This window comes from Phalacrocorax aristotelis, chromosome 4, assembly GCF_949628215.1.
Source record: "Phalacrocorax aristotelis chromosome 4, bGulAri2.1, whole genome shotgun sequence".
In the NCBI taxonomy this organism is placed as follows: Eukaryota; Metazoa; Chordata; class Aves; order Suliformes; family Phalacrocoracidae; genus Phalacrocorax; species Phalacrocorax aristotelis.
The window spans coordinates 55,088,132-55,107,634 of NC_134279.1; the positions used below are offsets into that span (position 1 = coordinate 55,088,132).

The 19,503-nt window shown below is 39.3% G+C and overlaps 1 protein-coding gene across 1 annotated transcript in view; it reads left to right on the plus strand.

Moving 5' to 3' along the window:
- The window catches only part of TEC (tec protein tyrosine kinase), a 54,169-nt gene extending 42,531 nt beyond the window's left edge, over positions 1-11,638 (plus strand). Inside the window, exons 7-18 of the mRNA XM_075091552.1 lie at positions 147-328; positions 1,174-1,239; positions 2,990-3,044; positions 3,203-3,282; positions 3,833-3,966; positions 5,199-5,273; positions 5,812-5,983; positions 6,148-6,364; positions 6,894-6,958; positions 8,051-8,169; positions 8,350-8,507; positions 10,527-11,638. Coding sequence (XP_074947653.1) covers positions 147-328; positions 1,174-1,239; positions 2,990-3,044; positions 3,203-3,282; positions 3,833-3,966; positions 5,199-5,273; positions 5,812-5,983; positions 6,148-6,364; positions 6,894-6,958; positions 8,051-8,169; positions 8,350-8,507; positions 10,527-10,604 — 1,401 coding nt within the window. The 3' untranslated portion in view covers positions 10,605-11,638. The remainder of the gene's footprint in view (positions 1-146; positions 329-1,173; positions 1,240-2,989; positions 3,045-3,202; positions 3,283-3,832; positions 3,967-5,198; positions 5,274-5,811; positions 5,984-6,147; positions 6,365-6,893; positions 6,959-8,050; positions 8,170-8,349; positions 8,508-10,526) is intronic.
- The last annotated feature ends 7,865 nt before the right edge of the window (positions 11,639-19,503 follow it).

A 19,503-nucleotide genomic window follows, 5' to 3' on the forward strand; every position in this document is an offset into this window, starting at 1 on the left:
CACCGCAGCTCACTCCTGGGGCAACCCAGAACTAGCCCAGCTTTTGCCTCTGGGATGCTCGGCTGGCTTGCACTGGTGTCATGGTACGGGTGGGGTGGAATGGAGCGGAATGGGCTGGACTGATAATAATGTTGGGTTGTTTTTAGCGAAGGCCACCGCCACCTATTCCTCCAGTTGAAGAAAATGGCAACAAAGAGGAGGAGATAGTGGTCGCGATGTATGACTTTGAGCCTACAGAACATCATGATTTACGATTAGAGAAAGGTGAAGAATATACGGTGATTGAGAAGAATGACGTTCACTGGTGGAAGGCGAGAGACAAATGCGGGTAGACATGAGTTCCTTATTTTTTGTTATAAAATTCATAAGGCTATTTCCACGTTGTAGGAGTTTATATTGACTATGTGCCAACAAATAACTGTAATAGACCCCACTTTGGACCCCAGCCCTGAAATCACATCCATATATATATTCCCACATAGAAACCAATTTAAGAGTTTATAGTTTCCCAATTAAAGTATCAGCCAGCCTGCAAAGCCTTGCTAGGCTGGTACAGTACTCTGCTTCCCTGGGGAGCAGCTCATTAAAGAAGCAATATGGTTAACACTCAGCTCAGCAGGGTCTGACTTCCAGACTTGAATAATCATAATCTTATTTAATAGCTGGATCATTAGTGGCAATCTTTGAATGAGTTGAGAGAGAGTTGCAGTGAGATGCTTTAATGACTACAACTTTACATTCCCTGGATTAAAAATTTTCCCTGTGGTTTTAAAGGTGAAAGTTTCCATACTTCAATATTTTTCAGGGGTCTGTTGCAATATGTTAGGGGTAATTGTGAGTTATCAGGCTGTGGCAGGCTCCAAACATATTTCCAGTGACTGACTGGGACCATCAGATGCCAAGGGGACAGGGCAGCAGAGGGTTAGTCTCCTTCACCCCTTCTGCTGGTTTGCTTCGACACTTCTGCTGCCCCTGTCACTTCTCTAGGTGCACTGAAAGTGAGTGTGGAAATGCTGATGCGGAAAATTAGTTTCTGTATAATCAGCAGTACAGCAGGTTGGTCAGTAATAAGTAATTACAGTGAGGAACCTCTGGTAATTAGCAGAATGAAACACTTCTAGGCATGCAATTTTACATGTTTTCACTCAGATTATATATTCTATATTTTTTTAGAAAAGAAGGATATATTCCAAGCAACTATGTAACAGGAAAGAAGTCCAACAACCTTGATCAATATGAGTAAGTGAATATTTGAATTAAAATCTGGAAAATCATAAAATGAAACCTATGCTTTAAGAATGACAATGTATTTTTAAAGTTTTGAAAGCAATTATTTACATATGATAGCAGTTCTCAGAGAAGAAACTTAAGTATTTGAAATAGGCATATATTTGTTTAAGTTCTCCTCATTGATTTTGCTGTGATTGTTAATGTAGAGTCAAGTAAGTGAGATGGCCATCTGGCATGTAGCTTTTAGGCTATCACTATTAAAGCAAAAAAAAAAAACCAACCTCCCAGTTCCCTGATATACAAGGGGAAACTTTAAAGGAAATCTACCCACTGTAAGTGTGCTGATTTTTTTTTCCCTAATATTAAAAGTGACATATCTATGCAAAGTGCATGGCAGTAAGATAGTAGAAAACATTGGAGATCATTGAAAATAAACATAACAGATCAGAGATTTTGGAAGGCCACTCTAATTTTCAAGAAAATTTATCACTCGATGCATTTTAAGTTTCAGTGTATGCCTATAACTTATCAGCTATAAAACTATAGCTTTTTAAAAGAATGCTTTTTTTCCAGTGGATGTTTAATTACGGAGTACTTATTTAAGACCATCAGGATAAACTTTAACGCTGTAGTCTCCAAGCCTGTTCTTGATATTCAAATTGCAGTACAGCATAAAGACGCATTTAGTGACTTTTAGATAAAATGGAGCTGTAAGGAAATAATAATTAAAACCGGTTTATGAAGCGACATTAGTAGCGCCAAAAACTCTACTCTCAGCAGCATATGGCTCCTACGGCTGTGTTTTGACAGAAGGTATAGAATTTCTTCTGGGATTTTGCCCTCAGCTTCACTAGAGGGAATTACTTGTTCTTTGTTGCTTTCTCATCTTAGAGGCTCTTGCGAAGAGCCCTGCCCTGCTCTGCGCTGGGCTGCAGGGCTGGCAGAAAGGGAAGGAAGGAACTGGGCTGCCTTATCTGGTCGAGTCACTTTGTGCCTCACCACCTTGGAGCTGTAATTCTGAGTCACTGTGTGGTCCAGGGAAGATTACTGCAGGTCGTCTACCAACTGCAAGAAACCACTATCTCCAGAATAGCAGAACTTTGATCAGTGGCTGCTGTGCCACTTGCCTGCTCAGTTACTGCCGTGACAGTGTAGCTCAGAACGATTGCACCACATCATTTGCAAGCTGTATGTTTTTCCTTTTTGTATTATTCACTATAGCTAGCTGAAATGTCAGTGCTTCCATGGTTGTTTTAACCTGCCCCTGCAGCACTGAGCTTGGGGATGTGTAACCATGACCTTTAATTCACTTTCGACCTCCTCTTTGGTAGGTGGGTCCTCCTTGGAAAATCAGAACCGTGAAATTATTGAATGAAATGGCAGTCTAGCAGCCAGCTCCACAGGTGGCTCGACCAGTGTGCAGGCAGCTGCTTCCCCAGGGCTGTCAACCTGCCCTTGGGCTTCTGTTCAGAGCAACTACTGCCATCAGCCTGTGTGTGTTTGAGATGTTTTTCCTGAAAGATTAGTTCCACTAACAGAACTGGCTTCCATGGGATCTCACTGGATTTGTTTCAGGGCATTTTTGTGACATAACTGCATGGTGTAAGAGAGACTGATTTCTGTACATTAATTAAAGTCCAGTTGTTGACCTCTGTTATTGTAAAATCATTGACTCTGTAGCTTTTTAATACTTTGCTTTAAGCATCTTACGGAAATCATGCACTTAAGAGACGTTTTGGTTACTGATGTTGTGTTGCAGTTGGTACAGCAGAAACCTGAACAGAAGCAAGGCAGAGCAGCTCCTCAGGAATGAGGTCAGTACAGCAACTTTCCAATATTAACCATGAAATTCTCATAAAGTAGCTTATTTTATTAAAGCAAATGCTTATTTTGGCATGCACAAATTAGAGATTGAGTAGAAGACACACACAGATTAACACTGTACAAAACTGTCAATATGCTTGTATTTTAGGATAAAGAAGGTGGTTTTGTGGTGAGAGACTCAAGTCAGCCTGGACTGTATACAGTTTCCCTTTATACAAAATTTGGAGGGTGAGTTTCTGTGGCTGCTCTGTACACCTTGTCTCATCCGAATCCATTTGCATCCGTCTCCAAATGCATGGGCTGGAGGAAGGCCCATGAGAGAGCTCAACAAAGAAATGAGGCGTGCTGTGACTAAAATGAGCTTCTCGACTCTGTGGTTAGGTCATGTTCACTTTAATCCAGGGTAGACCTGAACTGCCACTCAAAGAAGGAGGCCTCACTTTCCCTCTCTGTTCGGTCTCTTCCCTCCTGCCAGCCCTAGTGTTTGTGTCGGTATATGGTGAGCTGGACTGGGGAGCTTTCCAGGCTGAAAATTAACCTTTTATGCGTTAATCTTCAACTTGGTGTGAGCACTGGGATGAAGGCGAGTCACCAGTGGTCAGGATCTTTGATATCCAAGCTGTTCCTGAAGCGTGTGACATTGGGCATCCACGCTGTCCCTTTCAGCTTCCTTTTCCTAGCCAATGTGCTCCTCTTAAAAAATAAACAAGAAATGACATGATATTATCACTAATTGTTGTTGTTATTATTATTATTATTATTGTTGTTATTTTTCCAGAGAAGGTTCATCAGGAATAAGACACTACCATATAAAAGAAACAGTTACATCACCGAAGCAGTACTACCTCGCAGAAAAACATCTCTTTAACTCCATTCCAGAAATAATTGAGTATCATAAACATAATGCAGCAGGTAGATGAATTGGAATTTTTCTGTCACTTAAGGTTGATTTGAAAAAAAGTGTGCGGTGTTTCAGGGTTTTAATGAAAGTTTTTAGGTTTTTATATATTGTTCTTTTTCAGGGAAGTCATGAGGCACTGCGTTTTCGTGTTTTTTTTCAATATGGGCAAGCATTTGAAAGGTTTTATGTAAATACATATTAAAAATATAAATATGTTCCTGTCCCCAGAGTAACTGAGGAACAGCTGTATGGAGTCTGGGAAAATAATTTATTTAGCTTCACATCGTGTCTCCATCAGCTGCCTGTAACCCACAGCAGATGGATAGGGATGCTACTTCCCCAGAGTACTTTCCAGGCACTAGCTTTTTACCTGCGGGTCACCACCGCTTAAAATGATCTAATCTTGCCATATAGCAAATAGATGAGGAGAACAGTAATGTTTTATTTAGGAAATCCCTAAAGATGAGTCTTTGTAAAGGTTAGACACTTCAAATCTATGGCTGATGCTGGTGTCTGCCCACTGTATGATGGGATGGGGAGAGTTTAGGAATCAGGTTCAAGGCACAGATACTCATACAGTATATTTTTTTCAAGTCCAGTCTGTGCATAAATTTCCCTCATGACCAATATTTTCCAGATGTTTATAACTAATTCAGATGACCTGGCCTTTTCTGATGCTATTCTGGAAAATATGCTCCAAAACATAACCCTGCTTTTCATTTATTATAACTGATTCTACCACTTGTTTTTTAATTGCTTCATTGCAATTACCTTATGTTGTGTTGAGTTCTGACAAGATTTTAGGAGACTATTCAGCTAGCATGCAGCATTTATTTTCTATATGTAAAATTCCCAGGTGAAACTCCTGGGATTTTGATGTGTGAAACAGAAATGATCAGAAGTAACACTGAGATTTTACATCTTAGATAATCTTTCGGATCTGAAAGGGGTCCTCAGCCTTTGTTGGTGCCAGTATAACTGTGAAGCACAAATATGTATGCATATATCTATATCCATCTCTCACCAGTAAAGAAGCAGCAGCAAGTTAGATGCAGTGAGTGCTCTTGTGTACCTCTCACAGGCACTCCGAGGTACAAAACAACGCAATAGAAGAAAATGTGGTCAAAGCTGTATATAACTCTAAGCTTATTGTTCATCAGTGTTGCCATTTGCAGTGAAAAGTGGCTGATTTGCTGCCTGGCACTATTTCAGAAGTAAGCTGTGTCTGATCTTTGAACCTCAGGTCTTGTTACCAGGCTGCGTTACCCAGTGACCCCAAAGAAGACGACAGCACCAACAACAGCAGGATTCAGCTATGGTAATTGCATGTTTTATTAAACTGCAAATAGCTTTTCTAATTATTTTATACATGTGAGTTGCCTCAATATTTTCTAAAAATTTTGAAAATTTTGTACTGTGATTGGCTATACTAACCTATGCAGGTCCAAGTTGTACCTTGGAGACCCTTGCTCAGAGGATTGGCGTGCAGAGGTGCGGTGGCTGGTGGTAGGTGTGTGGTGGCAAGGGCAGCAGTGAGGAGAAGCAGAACATGCCGCCAGTGCAGCTTGTTGAAATCAACTCTGATGCTAATACCACCATGTAATTACTGGCCTCAGGAAAGCTTAAGTTTTGCCTCCTGTGTTGGTCAGGAGCTGCTTAAAGGTTACATCTAGCTAAAAGTTTGTTTTGTGAGATATAGAAATGCTTCATTTTCAAGTTAATTCTAAGATGTCTTCTCCCTAGATTCCCTGATTTGTTAGTAATCCAGCATTTCCCTTTCCTCCTCCTTATCACCTACCAGTTCAGTATGTTGTCTAGTACAGCAGTCATGGGCTCTCTTTTGTTTTGTTTTATAGAGAAATGGGAAATTAATCCTGCAGAACTGACATTCATGAGGGAACTGGGGAGCGGTCTCTTCGGTGTAGTGCGCCTTGGGAAATGGAGGGCGCAGTATAAAGTGGCCATCAAGGCAATTCGGGAAGGCGCCATGTATGAAGAGGATTTCATTGAAGAAGCTAAAGTAATGATGTGAGTTGTGTGCTTGGCACTTTTATTGCCAGTTTTAGGCCTCTGATAGCATTTACTGATTATAAAAAAAGCACTTTGGGCAGGTGGTATTTTTGCAGGATTTTGGGGTGGAGAGCTAGCACTGGGTGGAAGAAGTAGTAATGACCTGATCTCAATCTTTTCAGGAAGCTAACACATCCTAAATTAGTCCAGCTGTATGGTGTGTGCACACAACAGAGACCTATTTACATCGTGACAGAGTTCATGGAGCATGGCTGCCTTCTCAATTACCTGAGACAAAAACGGGGAGTTTTGAGTAAAGATGTCCTGCTCACTATGTGCCAAGATGTATGTGAGGGAATGGAGTACCTGGAGAGAAACAGCTTTATCCACAGAGACCTGGTAACATCCCATTAGGCAATACAGTCCTCCTTGAAAGTTTTATTTTTGAACTTACCTATTCCTTTTTGAAACAGCCTGTTTGTAAATAACTGCTTTTGTTCTTGCAGAAAATTATAAGTAGTTGAAGTTGCCTCTTTAGGGTCTAATCAAGTCTCTGAAATTGCCCCATACAGGAAATGATGAGACGTTTCTCTTTCCCAAGAATATGAAATAAAACCTCTGCAATTTTCATAAAGAATTAATACCTATTTGCTGTGATATAATAGCATATCTCTGTTTTGTATTGGTGCTGTTTTCACCACTCATTAATCCCTTGAGGTGATGATTTTCTAGTGATTTTTAATGAAATGGTTTAGTTTTCAAAACAGTACTATCAAGAATAAATGCACACGTACCTTTTATAGTGAGAATACACCATTGAACGTGGTGAACTTGCTAAGCAATGAGAGCAAAGTCCCTATTAGACCATTGTAATTTGTCTGCATGAGACTGCAAGTTTTTAAGCCAAATCTAACCATTCTCTTTCCAGGCTGCGAGGAACTGCTTGGTGAGTGATTCAGGAGTGGTCAAAGTGTCAGATTTTGGAATGACAAGGTATGGCTGAGTCTGCAAACACGTTTGCCGAGATTTGGGAAAATTCACCTAACCCTTCTACTTAGCCATAAGGCAACACACACCCAGGAAAATCACAGGCAAAAATTATCTTTTTTGACCTCTCTAGGGAACATAGTTGGTTCATTTTCTTCCAGTGCCTTTAAAGCTTGTTCATTCATTGGTCATGTGTTGATTTCCTTACTCATTCAGTTTTGGAAAATAAAAACTAGGCAGTTCATTATCTAGAGAAGTAAGTGTGTCTAGCACTTACCACAAGAGGCCTGGCATTGAACTGACTCCATGGTCATCTTTTAGCAACTTTATGTAACATCTGTGAAAATCTTACAGATTTTAATCTTTCAGGAGGCATACTAGAGCTTGTGTCTTGGACAGCAGAGCTCATGCTGCAGAGATAATAGTTGTTAATCTGTATTTTTGTAAATAAATAATAGAAAGAGGCTGTTCAGTGAGTTCGGGATCCTCTTGGGGTCGGCGGTTCAGAGTTGCATCTTGCTAGCCAAAGTGCTGGCAGGTGCTGAGACCCGGAGAGGAGTTAATTTCCTGCCCTTGTTAGCACCTGTGGGTGCTACATTACAGGGGGTGATCTGTGGGTGAGGACCAACTTGCTGTTTGCAAGTTGCTACAGCAACAGCTGTAGGGGGTGCAACCACCTACAAGGAAGGTGTCAAAGCACTGTGGTTTGACCTTGCTCTTCTTGGCTTTTGCCGCTTTTGTGTGCTACTGAGCTTGCATGTCCCCTGACATCTGAATTCAAACTGGCCAGTGAGAAACAGAGCAAGAAACTTATGCTTTTGCATTATTTTCTCTCATAATACAGACATTTAACTTGCAGGTGGCGTAGACCTGTGTTGTATAGCTACTGATCACAAGAGAAGACTCTGAGGTCATAAGAAAAATGACCTGTGTCTTGACTGAAACCCTAGTACTGGCCCAGATAAGCTATTTTTATTGTGTGATGCTAACAGTTGTGGCCATTAGGTGGCAATATAAGCTTCTAATATTCAAATCCAGTTTATAATTTGCAGGATTGGAGGCTGATTGAAGGATATAACATTTTTCTTTTTTTTTTAGGTATGTCCTTGACGATCAATACACAAGCTCCTCAGGGGCTAAATTTCCTGTGAAGTGGTGCCCCCCAGAAGTTTTTAATTATAGCCGATTCAGCAGCAAGTCAGATGTCTGGTCATTTGGTAAGACAGTTATCCTTGAAAGAAAGCACCCTTTTACTTATTATCTTATAGCATTTAAGCTCCAGTTTTTGGGAAGGATTCAGACATCTGTGAAGAAGGGCTCAAAATAAACATCTTTTTAAGATGTTATTTCCTTATTTCCTTAAATGTTTTGCGCTTTTTTTTTTTTTTTTTTTTCAGGTGTTTTAATGTGGGAAGTATTTACGGAAGGAAAGATGCCCTTTGAAAAAAGCTCCAACTATGAAGTGGTAACGATGGTTAGCCAAGGACATCGTTTGTATCGGCCCAAACTAGCCTGTAAGCAGGTGTACGAAATGATGATGATGTGCTGGCAGGAGGTATATACTTTTTTTTTTCTTTGAACTGAAAAAATAGTCAATCTAGCAACAGCAATTATTCCCTATTGCAGCAGTCTGACTGTATCCATCTCACTCAGCTATTCATGTATTTATTGCTAAGACAAAGATCTTGCCCTGGTTTGCAACTGAACTAGAGCTATGATAAGAAAAAACGCTGAGAAAATGTCTATGAAATAAACAGACCCGTTGGATTAAGTATGCAAAGGCATTTAGTAACAAAATGAGATAACTGCTAAATCTGTGCTGGTCATGATTATATCTGCGTACAACTACTCCTAGCAAAAAAAATTCAATCAGAACAGCCCAGAGATGGGAGAACCTGATTTTATATTGCCTCAGTTTATTAATCATTGCAGAAACATGCCAGAATGACCAAAAATATTTTTAAAGGAATACTGCATGATCTGATTATAAATTATATAGGAAATGTAGATTAACTTGCAGTTGAATTTACATACAAATCCCAAGGTTTGTAAAGAAAGATGAAAATACACTGTACTATTAATCTTCCTAACCCAGAAAGGTACTGACTGTACAATCTTCACAGAGGTCAAAGGGGCAGCAAACCCGAATTTAATACTTTATAACTAAATCAGTATAAAACAGTTTTTGTAGTATTAAAGCAGAAAGCCTCTAAGGCTAGGTGCATTTAATGAGGTGCTTCTAATTTTGAGAGAGCAACTGAGGAAACCAAGAATGGAAAGAGCTACGTGATTTATTTCTAGTTAGTCTTTGCCATATGGGGTGCTGGGGAAAACCTGCTCTCTTCCAGTAACAAAGATGACATACTGTCTTATACTTGTCTTGGGGGAGAAGGTGCTGGAACAGAGACCAATTCGTCATCAAACCAACTGGTGGAGATCTAAAACTTACAAACTGATTGGTTTATGCTGCAAAAAACGCATTGAAAACAACAGTGCCCTGGAGGGCCTCAGAAAGACAGATACGTCTGTAGTTCAAAAAAAGCTATTCACAGGAGCCAGTAAACTACAGATCATTAAATTTTGTTTGTACTTGGTAACCTGCTTGAAATAGTCATTAAAATGGAATACTAAATTACCTGGAAGATAATGATAAGTTATTCGCTAATGCTTTTTGACTATTAATACGTATTTATACGATTTATATGAGCATCACTGAATTGAGTAAAAATGTATTGATTTGATCGGGGTTATTAACAGTAAAATCTAAGCAGTCATCAAGTGGGAGAGAAAGCATCTTTGCGACTCACAAACAGGACACAAATAATGGCAAGATACTGTCAATCTTTGTCATAAAATACGATTCATTATAGGTACCTCAGTCCTCATTTAATAAATTTATTAATGATTTGTAGAGGGAAGTGACTACTGAGGCTTCAAAATTCAGCAGGTGATACAAATCTAAAGAGGCTGATAAATGGAGGAAAAGTGCAAGATACTCAGACATTCAGAAGATGCTGAATTATCTGTGTCAGCAGGGTCAGCAAAGAGACTACCTCAGTGTATTGCCATAACTAAACAAAACTAATAGGATGTTATAACATGTAAGGAACTGTATGGAAAATAAATAGAGTAGATGAAGGATGCTGTTGCATAAGTCTGATGCAGTCTCATTTCTGAGTCCAGAAAATAGTGTTGCAGTAGAAGAGGCTTCAGAGAATGACACTCAAAATTCTTAGAAGCATGCAAAACTTGTGTAAAGAAAGATTGGAGCAATTCATTGAGGGAGGTGGGGATGGGGAAGAAACATGAAAAAGTGTAGCACTATGCAAAATAATGAATTATATGAAGACTGTAGCCCAGCAACATCTATTTACGCTTTTTCAAAGTGTAAAAAACAAGGTGACACTTACTGAGATTGACACATCCAAAATCCACAGGAGGAAATATTTTTGCATGTCACATCTAATGAGATGCTAAATTCATCGCCACAGAATGATATCGAGACCAATGATTTGTCAAAATCAACACAACTTTGTTGCTTTCTGATCACCGCTGTGCATGTTTTTATTACTAGAAACCAGAGGGACGCCCGACTTTTGAAGACTTGCTTCATGCAATCATTGACATTGCAGAGGGTGAAGATGCTTTCTGAAAAAGGACAACAGTAGCCCAAGTACAGGAAAGAAGCCACTTTCCAGAGATGTGACTTTACCATTTCTTTTTAAAGGCTTCATTCTGTAAGCTGCTGGATGCTGCTAAACAGCGTGGGGAACCTGTAACATCTGACCTGCTCCAGTGCAAGGAGCATTTTATGTGATGTTGGAAAATAGGCACAGTATCTTCAGCAATACTAGCAGTCTTTATATTTTCTATGAAAAGTCGGCATTGCATAGCTGGCAAATTGAGCTCTTTATGGGGGAAGAGAGAGAATGTGGCCAAAGCCCAGGAGCCTAATTTGCAATTACTGGGTTGGGTTCATGTACATACAGTCCATGTTTCAGAGTTTCTCTTTACACAGGCAGTAGTGTTAGTAGTGATTTGCGTGCTAAAAAATTGAAGTTATCTATAAATGTCTATTTACTGACATTGAAATGTTTCCAGACGTTCTCCAGAAACATTATTTTTTTCAGTTGATGGTTGTTTTATGACACATCAAGAACACAAAACATGCCTCTTCAATTTGCACACAGTAGGTTGTTAACAGCACAGTCTTCAGTAACTTTGTAACACTCAAAAAGCTTTGCTTCAGAACTGAGCCATTCTAGGCTTTTTGGTCAACCAGAGACCTCCCACAGTTAGTCTTGATGTTACTCAAGAAAAATAAGTCCAAGATTCAGCACAGCTGGCTGACAGTGTACTATAGTACCTTGTTTTGGATTAATTATAAAATAATTTATATGCTGTATGTATTGTAAATAAGTAAATTCCATGCATTTATTTATATAAAATGTGTTTTCCTCTTGAAATTTTCAAGCACAAGTTTGTCCTACCTTCACTTACGTACACAACTTGATACATGGGGTTGTAAATGACAGAAAGTACACTCTCAGGTGTGTTTAAGGAGGGCTCCTCTTTCTGTCTGTCTGTCATCTGTACCTATGGTGATCTAACCTTTCTCTTCTTAACAGAAAATGCCATACTACACGTGCATGTAAATAAACTGAATGTTAACTATTGTCTGGAATCAACTAATGTGTTGCCAGTAACTTACTGTCATAGCATCATAAGTCAAACTCCTTATTCATGTGAATATTGTGTTACGATAGTCCATGTATATGTATATATATAGGGGTGTATACACACTCTATACTAAATATATATATATATGTAGTAGTATGAATATATATTTAAATTAATTTGGCCCTGATGAAATGTTCAGTGCAGAAACACCTCAACTCTCTTTAGAAGTTACATGCCCTTTCCCCTCTGCTAGAGGCTAATGTCTCCACAGCCTTGCTGAAGCCTGTTTAAATTAACCTGATTTTGTCCCAGTGGATGTGAGGAGTATTTGCACTTCAGTTTTGCTGTAGCCGCTTCCTGAGTAACTCTGTTACATGTTTTCTTTTTCTTTTACTTGTGCCACGTGTAATAGAAAATATATTGCACAAAAACTTTCTTTTTTTTGCAAGTAGGCAGAGAGGAGTTTGGTGAATTTTGTTTCCAATCAGATTATTAAAGGTAACTATAGTTGACTTAATACATTCCATCATTGCTGCATCTGAGTATTTCTGTAACCAGTTTTGGAGAGGCTTTGTCTAAACCTTTCTGCTCAAAAATAGGAAGCCTCTTGTTTCTCAGAAGAAATGTTTTCCTTTTCTCGTGCTATTTCTTTGAAAAGTCAGAGCTGTCAGAGAAGATTTAAATTGCTATTTCCCTTTTTTAATGACAAAATCTCAGAAGATTATTGGAACTATGCAAACAAACCTGTTAAAGTGTTGGGCCCAAACTACCCAATCATTACCAACCACATATATTGTTAAAGGGGAAAATGTAGGGTTTCCTACCTGTAGTAGAAAAAGGAACATGGAAGACCTAAGGTAAGACGAGCTTGTGTTTCCTTCCCTAACTGCTTCTTTGCACCCCACTTTTTCAGTGGAGACCCTGCAAAGTATGGCATTTGCCAACACTTTCGACCCTACATCAAAAGGAATTCTATAGGAATAAGTAATGTTTCCCTTAAAATGCAAATGAAGCATAGGAGAATCAGGAGATTAATAGTTTCCAGTGAACCTTAAGCCTGTTTCTAATCAATAATTATATATATTATTGATTTATATGACAAAACACATGCTAACTGCTGACTTTTGGCAGCAGTTTCCTCATAGAGATGGGTGCTTTGAGTCTGACCCTTTTGCCTGCCTCTTCCCAGCACGGGGGGATGATTTCTGCATGCCTGCCATTGGGTTTGATGCTTAGGATGCCAGGAACTGTGAGGCACCTAGTTTTTAGATGAAAGTATTTTTTAGTTGAATGTAGCCTTAGATGGTTAATTTTGGAAAGGATCAGAACACCTCTGGAGGCAGCTGTCTTGCTGACTCTCCCAGTGTCTTCAAAGGCACGTTGAAAGACCGCACCATCCTTTCTTCTGGATGAGCTTGCCCATCCTTAAGCAACTTCAGTCTTTCTTCCCCTTTTTATTATAACTGATTTTTTTCAAATGATGGGGCAAAATTTCATCCAAATAGAACCAAGTGCTGTAATTTACTTCTGACTTTTTTTTTTTTAAGAAATACTTAGCCTCACTGATTACAGTTTAATTTTTTTTTTTTCTGTAAAATGTGTTTGATACTAGAAAGCAGACCTTTTTTTCACTTTTTTTTTTTTTTTTAAACTGATGCGAGATACTATCTAGTCTGGGGCTTTTTTTTAAAAAAGGTAAGGAGGCGGGGTCAAGCAGTATTTGTGGTTTGCCATGTTTCATATGAGAGCAAAGAGCTCGGCTAGGGTTGTTTTACTGGCACAACTGATGAAGAAAGGTTTGCATTTTCATTTGAATATAAGCGGACAAGCAGACATGATTCTTTCTACCTGTAAGTAAACCGGGCCGTGTATTTTCATCTTGCAGTTTTGTTTCGTGCAGCAGCAGTGTACCTGGCAAATGAGCTGTTTAATTACTGCCATAAAAGTACCAACCAGCTTTGTCTTGCACTGCTCAGGTGACCTCTGTTCAGACTGCTTGTCTTGACTTTCAAAATTACTGCGCATGTATGAATCCGTTGTATGATGGATTTAGCAAAGCAACTACTTTTACATACAGATAGGGACATATTCCCACAAGCTGTCCTTAAAAGCATGTACAACATAGACATGAATAAAAAGTTCGGTAGAAGTAGGGCTGTCTTTCCTCCAGAGCAGAATTAACTTGCGGGAAAGACGGAAAGCCTTAGGTTGTGCATGTGAAAAGCTGAAAGCTTGTCTTTAAAGTAAACTATACTGTTGCTTTCTGCTAGATTATTGATTTTCTAGTACTGTTTAAACGGATATACCAGATCAGGAGGCAGACTGTGTGTTACAGTAAGGATTTGGGTTTGATGGGTGAAGCTGAGTTTGTAGTGTTGAACAGTTAACCTGCTGCCCCTGCTGTAAGGGCAAGAACTTCGTGCAAAACATGCTAGAAGAGTACGAGTCTCAGACGTGGACTGCAGCACTTTCAAGATTAGTAGTGCTTTGAGAAATGGTGAATCAGAAAAATAAAGTCAAGAAACCCATGAAATAATAAAATGATAAGATGCAAATTATAAAAATCTCTAACTTGTTGCTTGTATCCTTGTTACCACTTCCCCAAGGCTGTAAATTAGAGTGAGTTATAACTGAAGGTAGGAGGAAGGTTGCATATATAAAGGTATGCGAATTGGCCACCTATACAGACAATGTTATCAACCCAAAGCATACTGCTGGATGTGTGGGACTTTATAAGGACAGCTATTGGCAGCAATGGACTATCTCAAGGACCTGTGTGTTTTCACTCTTCCATCTCTCTTTTCATGGGACTATCTTTCAGCTTCTCAAGCAAACAGCTGTTCCTGACAGCTGGCCAATCGTTTTCTTCTTCCTCTAGCATCCCCTCTGCTCCATTGTGTACAAATAAATTTGGTTTTGGGCCTCTAAGTTGGTTATCAAAATGTCAGCTGCAAAATTTTAGGCTAAGTATTTGTCAGGCTAACTTCAACTCCAGTTTCCTAGTATTTCCACTTCATCCACATGCTTGTCTTGCCATGATATCTTTTCTCATTTCAAAACTGCATGCTAAAAGGTCTGATTTTGGGCATCAGAATTCGATAGGCTGTGATAGGTCTGTGCTAGTGTTGGGATTCCTATTAACCTGTTACCAGGGAGATACTATGACACTTTTATAACCAAGTGTCTTCATCCTAATATAGTCATTTCCAGAAAGAAAAAGACATAAGCAGTGAAATGGGCTACATATTTTGTTCCTGTGTTAGAATTGGCTGAACTTTGTCTGAGGTTGCAAGCTTTCATCAGAAATCAGAGAAATTAAATTCTTCTTACAATTGAAGAAAGAATATTTGGCAAAATCTAGATTCAACAGCTCACATACTCATCGTGTTTGATTTGAACTTAGGTTTTAAGCTACTGACTTTAATTGCTCTGTGATGACTTACCCTGAGGATCAAAGCCAAATGTGTTTTGGTAGCTTATGTTTTGACAGAACTCAGGGAAATGTGGGCTGAGAGGTCTAGTGGGGCTGTGAATGCTGAAGAAACCTTCCTTCCTGAGGATTTAAAAGAAGCAAGTTTTGACCACTTTTTCTGGAAGTTTGGGGAAAATTTTTGCTTTTGTAGGAAACAGATAAGTGGGGCCTGGAAATAATGATAGGTCCATAAGTACTTTATTTTAACAGACTTCAAAAAAATAATTTGCTGTTAAAAACTATGAAATAGTTCTTTCTGTTAGCCTATATTTCTTTCCTGTGTCCTGTCTAAGCAGTCTGTCATTCATAATACGGTAAATATTATTGGTCCCTCTGTTCTCTTCCAAATATGGAATATAAAATGTGATTTCCTTGCTGAAGCACAACCCTCACCGATACCATCACTGACCAATTTTTAATTTATGAACCCTTCAATGTGGTTATTTAAGTTAGGGACCAGGGGGTCAAGGCCTGCTAATATGTATGTGACTCTAACACCCTTTGACAAATCCAGAGTGTTTCACTTAAGAAAAGGTCCTTCATCCAAAATGGAAGGAAATCAGATAGCATAGTTCCATTCATTTCAGTGATTTGAGTTAGGGTGTAGCAGAAAGGAAAATCAAGAAGAAATACTTAAAACAATTAGTAAATTCTAAGAATCTGTTTTCAAATTCTGATTTACATTTTAAAGGATAGCAAATTTTTTGCATTGAAATGTTGGGTTTTAAAATTTATTATTTCTTATTTTGTCTGATGGCTGTTGAAGAGAAGAAAAGAGAAAGGAAGGAAGAGCCCGAGTCAGAGGAGGGTGTGTGTAGCTGTGAGAAGCTTCAGGCAGGAAGCGCAGGTTTCCTGTAGCACTGTGTAGTGAGTGTTGCTGTGGCACCTGCAGGCAGCCCTCAGTGTAAACATCTTCCTTGGCTGCTAGCAGAAGGTCAAGATGTGAGCCAGTTTAATCATATTATTCATTCAGTGTATCAAAGCTTTCACCATTTGCAGTGTTGGCCAAGACTTTCTAAAACAGCATCGCAGAGTAGCTTTGGGCCTTTCTGTAGTGAGTTATGAACTGAAAAATATTATTTTAATCAAGGGGAGAAGAAATGTTGTGCAAGAAGTTTACCAGTGACTAGGGAGGATGTAAAATGCATAGATCGATCCATAGGTCTTTGCTTGAGGTGCGGAAATTCCAATTCCTCAGGTCAAAACTTAATTCAGTTTAACTAAAGCAGGACTTAGCTCCACAGAATTGAAGGCCTTTCTCTATGTTCCTTGATAATGTTTCCTGGCAGACCTGACAAATTTCCAAACAGAAATTAACAGTTTGCACTGCTATAATTTATGCTCTTATTGATTTCTACTGAGTAATTCCACAAGTGCTCTAGGAGTAAAGTATGGACAAAAGAATTTCAGAAGCAATGAGGTTGCTGAGAACAGATGTGTAAAAACAGGTTTGATTTCAAAGAGCTGGAAATGCTGTCCTTTAGGATGATAAATATCTGCTGGATTGATAGGCTGTGACTGGACCCTTGAAATACTCCAGTAAGGAGAATGAGAAGTGAACTTTGCAGAACTGTGCAAAGGTTGTGCTGCTCCTCAGGACCCAGCAATTCAGTTCAGCATGGGCTGATCTGGCCCATGGCCTTAGTCTAATCTGAGCCTTCAGTTTTCACCTGCAGAACTTGGTCATATTTCCTGTGGTCTTTAATTGGTTAGACACTCTAGCCCTGGAAAAATCACTCACCAAATGAAGCACATGTCCCAGGGAGCACTGTAAGTAAAGCTTTAACTTATACCTTTTCTGTGGTTCTATGGACAGGAGACTAAATACTTAATATCGTATATGCTTGGGATGTTTTAAAAGAACACCATATTCATTTATTGCCAATTGCTTTTAGCACAGTAAAGTGGGGATCAAACATGAAAAGCATCCATTAACACAGCAAGTCTGAAATTCACTGAAGGCAAAAAGGACTGCTGAGTTTATGCTATAAATTTATTCAAATTTCTGGGCCCATAAAGAAAAGCAAGACGGAATTACATGTCCATAACACCTGAACCCTTTGCCTTTGTGCTAACAGCCAAATTGTTAAAATCTTATTAGAAGATCATTCTTATGTCACATTGAAACTCCACAGTGCTGCTTCTAAATATATCTGGTAAGTGTTGTATAAGGGGAGCAAGATGTCTCATGAGGAATAATATATTTAATTAGACTAGATGATTTAATCAGAAGAAGTAGGCAAGCTTTCAAATGTCATATTCCTTTTTGTACATCACTAAATACTTTATAAACATTGATTAAAATTCATGGCACTGGCTGAAGTAAAAGAAACGCAAGAATTTTTTTCACCAATGGTGTTCACTGTTCATGAAACACAGAAGTGATTATAAAGAAATGGGAACCTAACACAATCTAGGTCAGGGGACAAACGCAATTCCTTCCCAAGATATTTGGGAAGGTTTGGTAAGTAGCATGTAATTTTAAACAACCCTTTTTCTAATGAAATTGCCGTAACTTCCTCAAAAGGCAGTACCTGCAAGACCACGCTGTCATGCAATATGTTTCCAAGGCCCTAATACAGCTTTAGAGACGCTCACTCCTTAACACCATGACACTACTTTACTCTTGAATTTTGGGGGTTTTGTGGGGGAACAAAAAAGCAGGGGTCATAAACCAGAAATAATTCCTAGCTGAGTGATTCTCATTCCAAGCTTGTTCTTACATAGAACATTAGTAATCTCTACCCTGTACTAAAACAATGCTAGAGAGTATGTTCAGGCAAAGTTCAGCCACTCTAATTTTAAACAGCTGAGGGACAGTTTAATGTACATTGTTAAATTATGCAGCAAATAAATTGCATTGTCCATATATTTTCAGCCTCGTTTCTTTAAAGAAAATTGTCAGTGTCAGCTGGCTCGGGTATTTGTAATTGCTGCATTTCGCATAGCCGTCAGTGGAAACTTTTATCAAACAGTTGATAGAGTCTTCTGATTAATGTAGGCTCACCAGCTTCCCACACGATAGGTTCTTCACAGGATGCAACAGTTGAAGGGAAATTGCCCCATGACTTTCAAGATAAATACTTTAACCAAAACACGTATGAGACAGGTCTCTTCCTCTTCCAGCTAAGAACTAGTTTTGGTCTTATTTTTCTGACACTGACATTCTCATTTCTTTTATTAGTGCAAGATTTGCTAAATTAGGTACCTTCATAGAGAAATTAGTTACATTTTCATCATGTAGTAAGGTTGCTTAATGTTTTGAGTGCTAAGGAATCATACTCTGAGCACGCCTGCCTGAACTGTTGGTAACGGGCATTGGTAAGAAGTCTTACAGACCACCAGAAGGGACGTTCTATTTATTCCAGGCTGGATTAAGTAATTAGGATCAACAAGCCGAGAATGCTGTGAGAGAAAATCAATTGAAGTGGAAGACACTGGTGGGAGAAAAACACCTTGTGAAAGATAAGACAACGAAATACCAAGACCTCGGATATTCTATTTCAAATAACTTTCTGAGGCCTCTTTGTACTATGACCTCTGTGGCAGAGAAAAGTAAGGACTCATTGGAATGGGATACAAAGTTTGTTTTCTATCAGTGCAGCTGAATGTGACTGGAGCCTTGCCTCTGCATGCCTGGCTCTCATGCTTCCTAAGAAAGCACACATTACACCCGAGAGCCTGAGCCCAGCCCACTGGTGCTGCTGCTGCTGCTGCTCTCCCACCTGCCCACCAGTGATGCATGACAGTGAGATGGTTCAGGGAGCCTACCCAGCAGAGCGTGATTCCCCACTGGTTTAGCATCCCGTCTTGCTCTGACGGAGGTGAGCAGCAGTGCAGAGGGAAAGGGGATGGGACCACAGCTGCCACAGCTTGGCTTAAACGGCCATGGGAACACAAGTTGAGGAAACTGGGTCTCAGCCTGAGTAGAAGTAGACCAGAGTGGATATCAACCACTTATCTACCTCGTTCAAATCTTCTTAATGCTTTCCGACCTATTTAATACCATATCCTCTCTGCTGCTCACACAAGGTATGCTAAATGGATTTCCTCTGTAAATGCATGATGTATGCGATGACGTGTCCAACGTATTTTTCTCAGGATTATCAACCACTTGGCACATAAGTGTAAAACATCTTTGGTAGCAAATAAACCTGGGCTAATGCATATCTTATGCTAATGGCTGCAACAAAAACAGGAAAATCAGTATTAATTCAAAGAACTGAATGTAGCATGTCTCCTTTAATGAACCTCACAATTAGGAAAATCTTGTTGTGCAAATGTGGCTTTGTATTTAGCTTGAATGATCTAAAAATTATGTCATTGCTGAAGGGGACAGTTCTCCATCTCCTCTTCTCTGATGATGTTCTCATCCCCTTTATTGTGCTGGTTAGAGCTT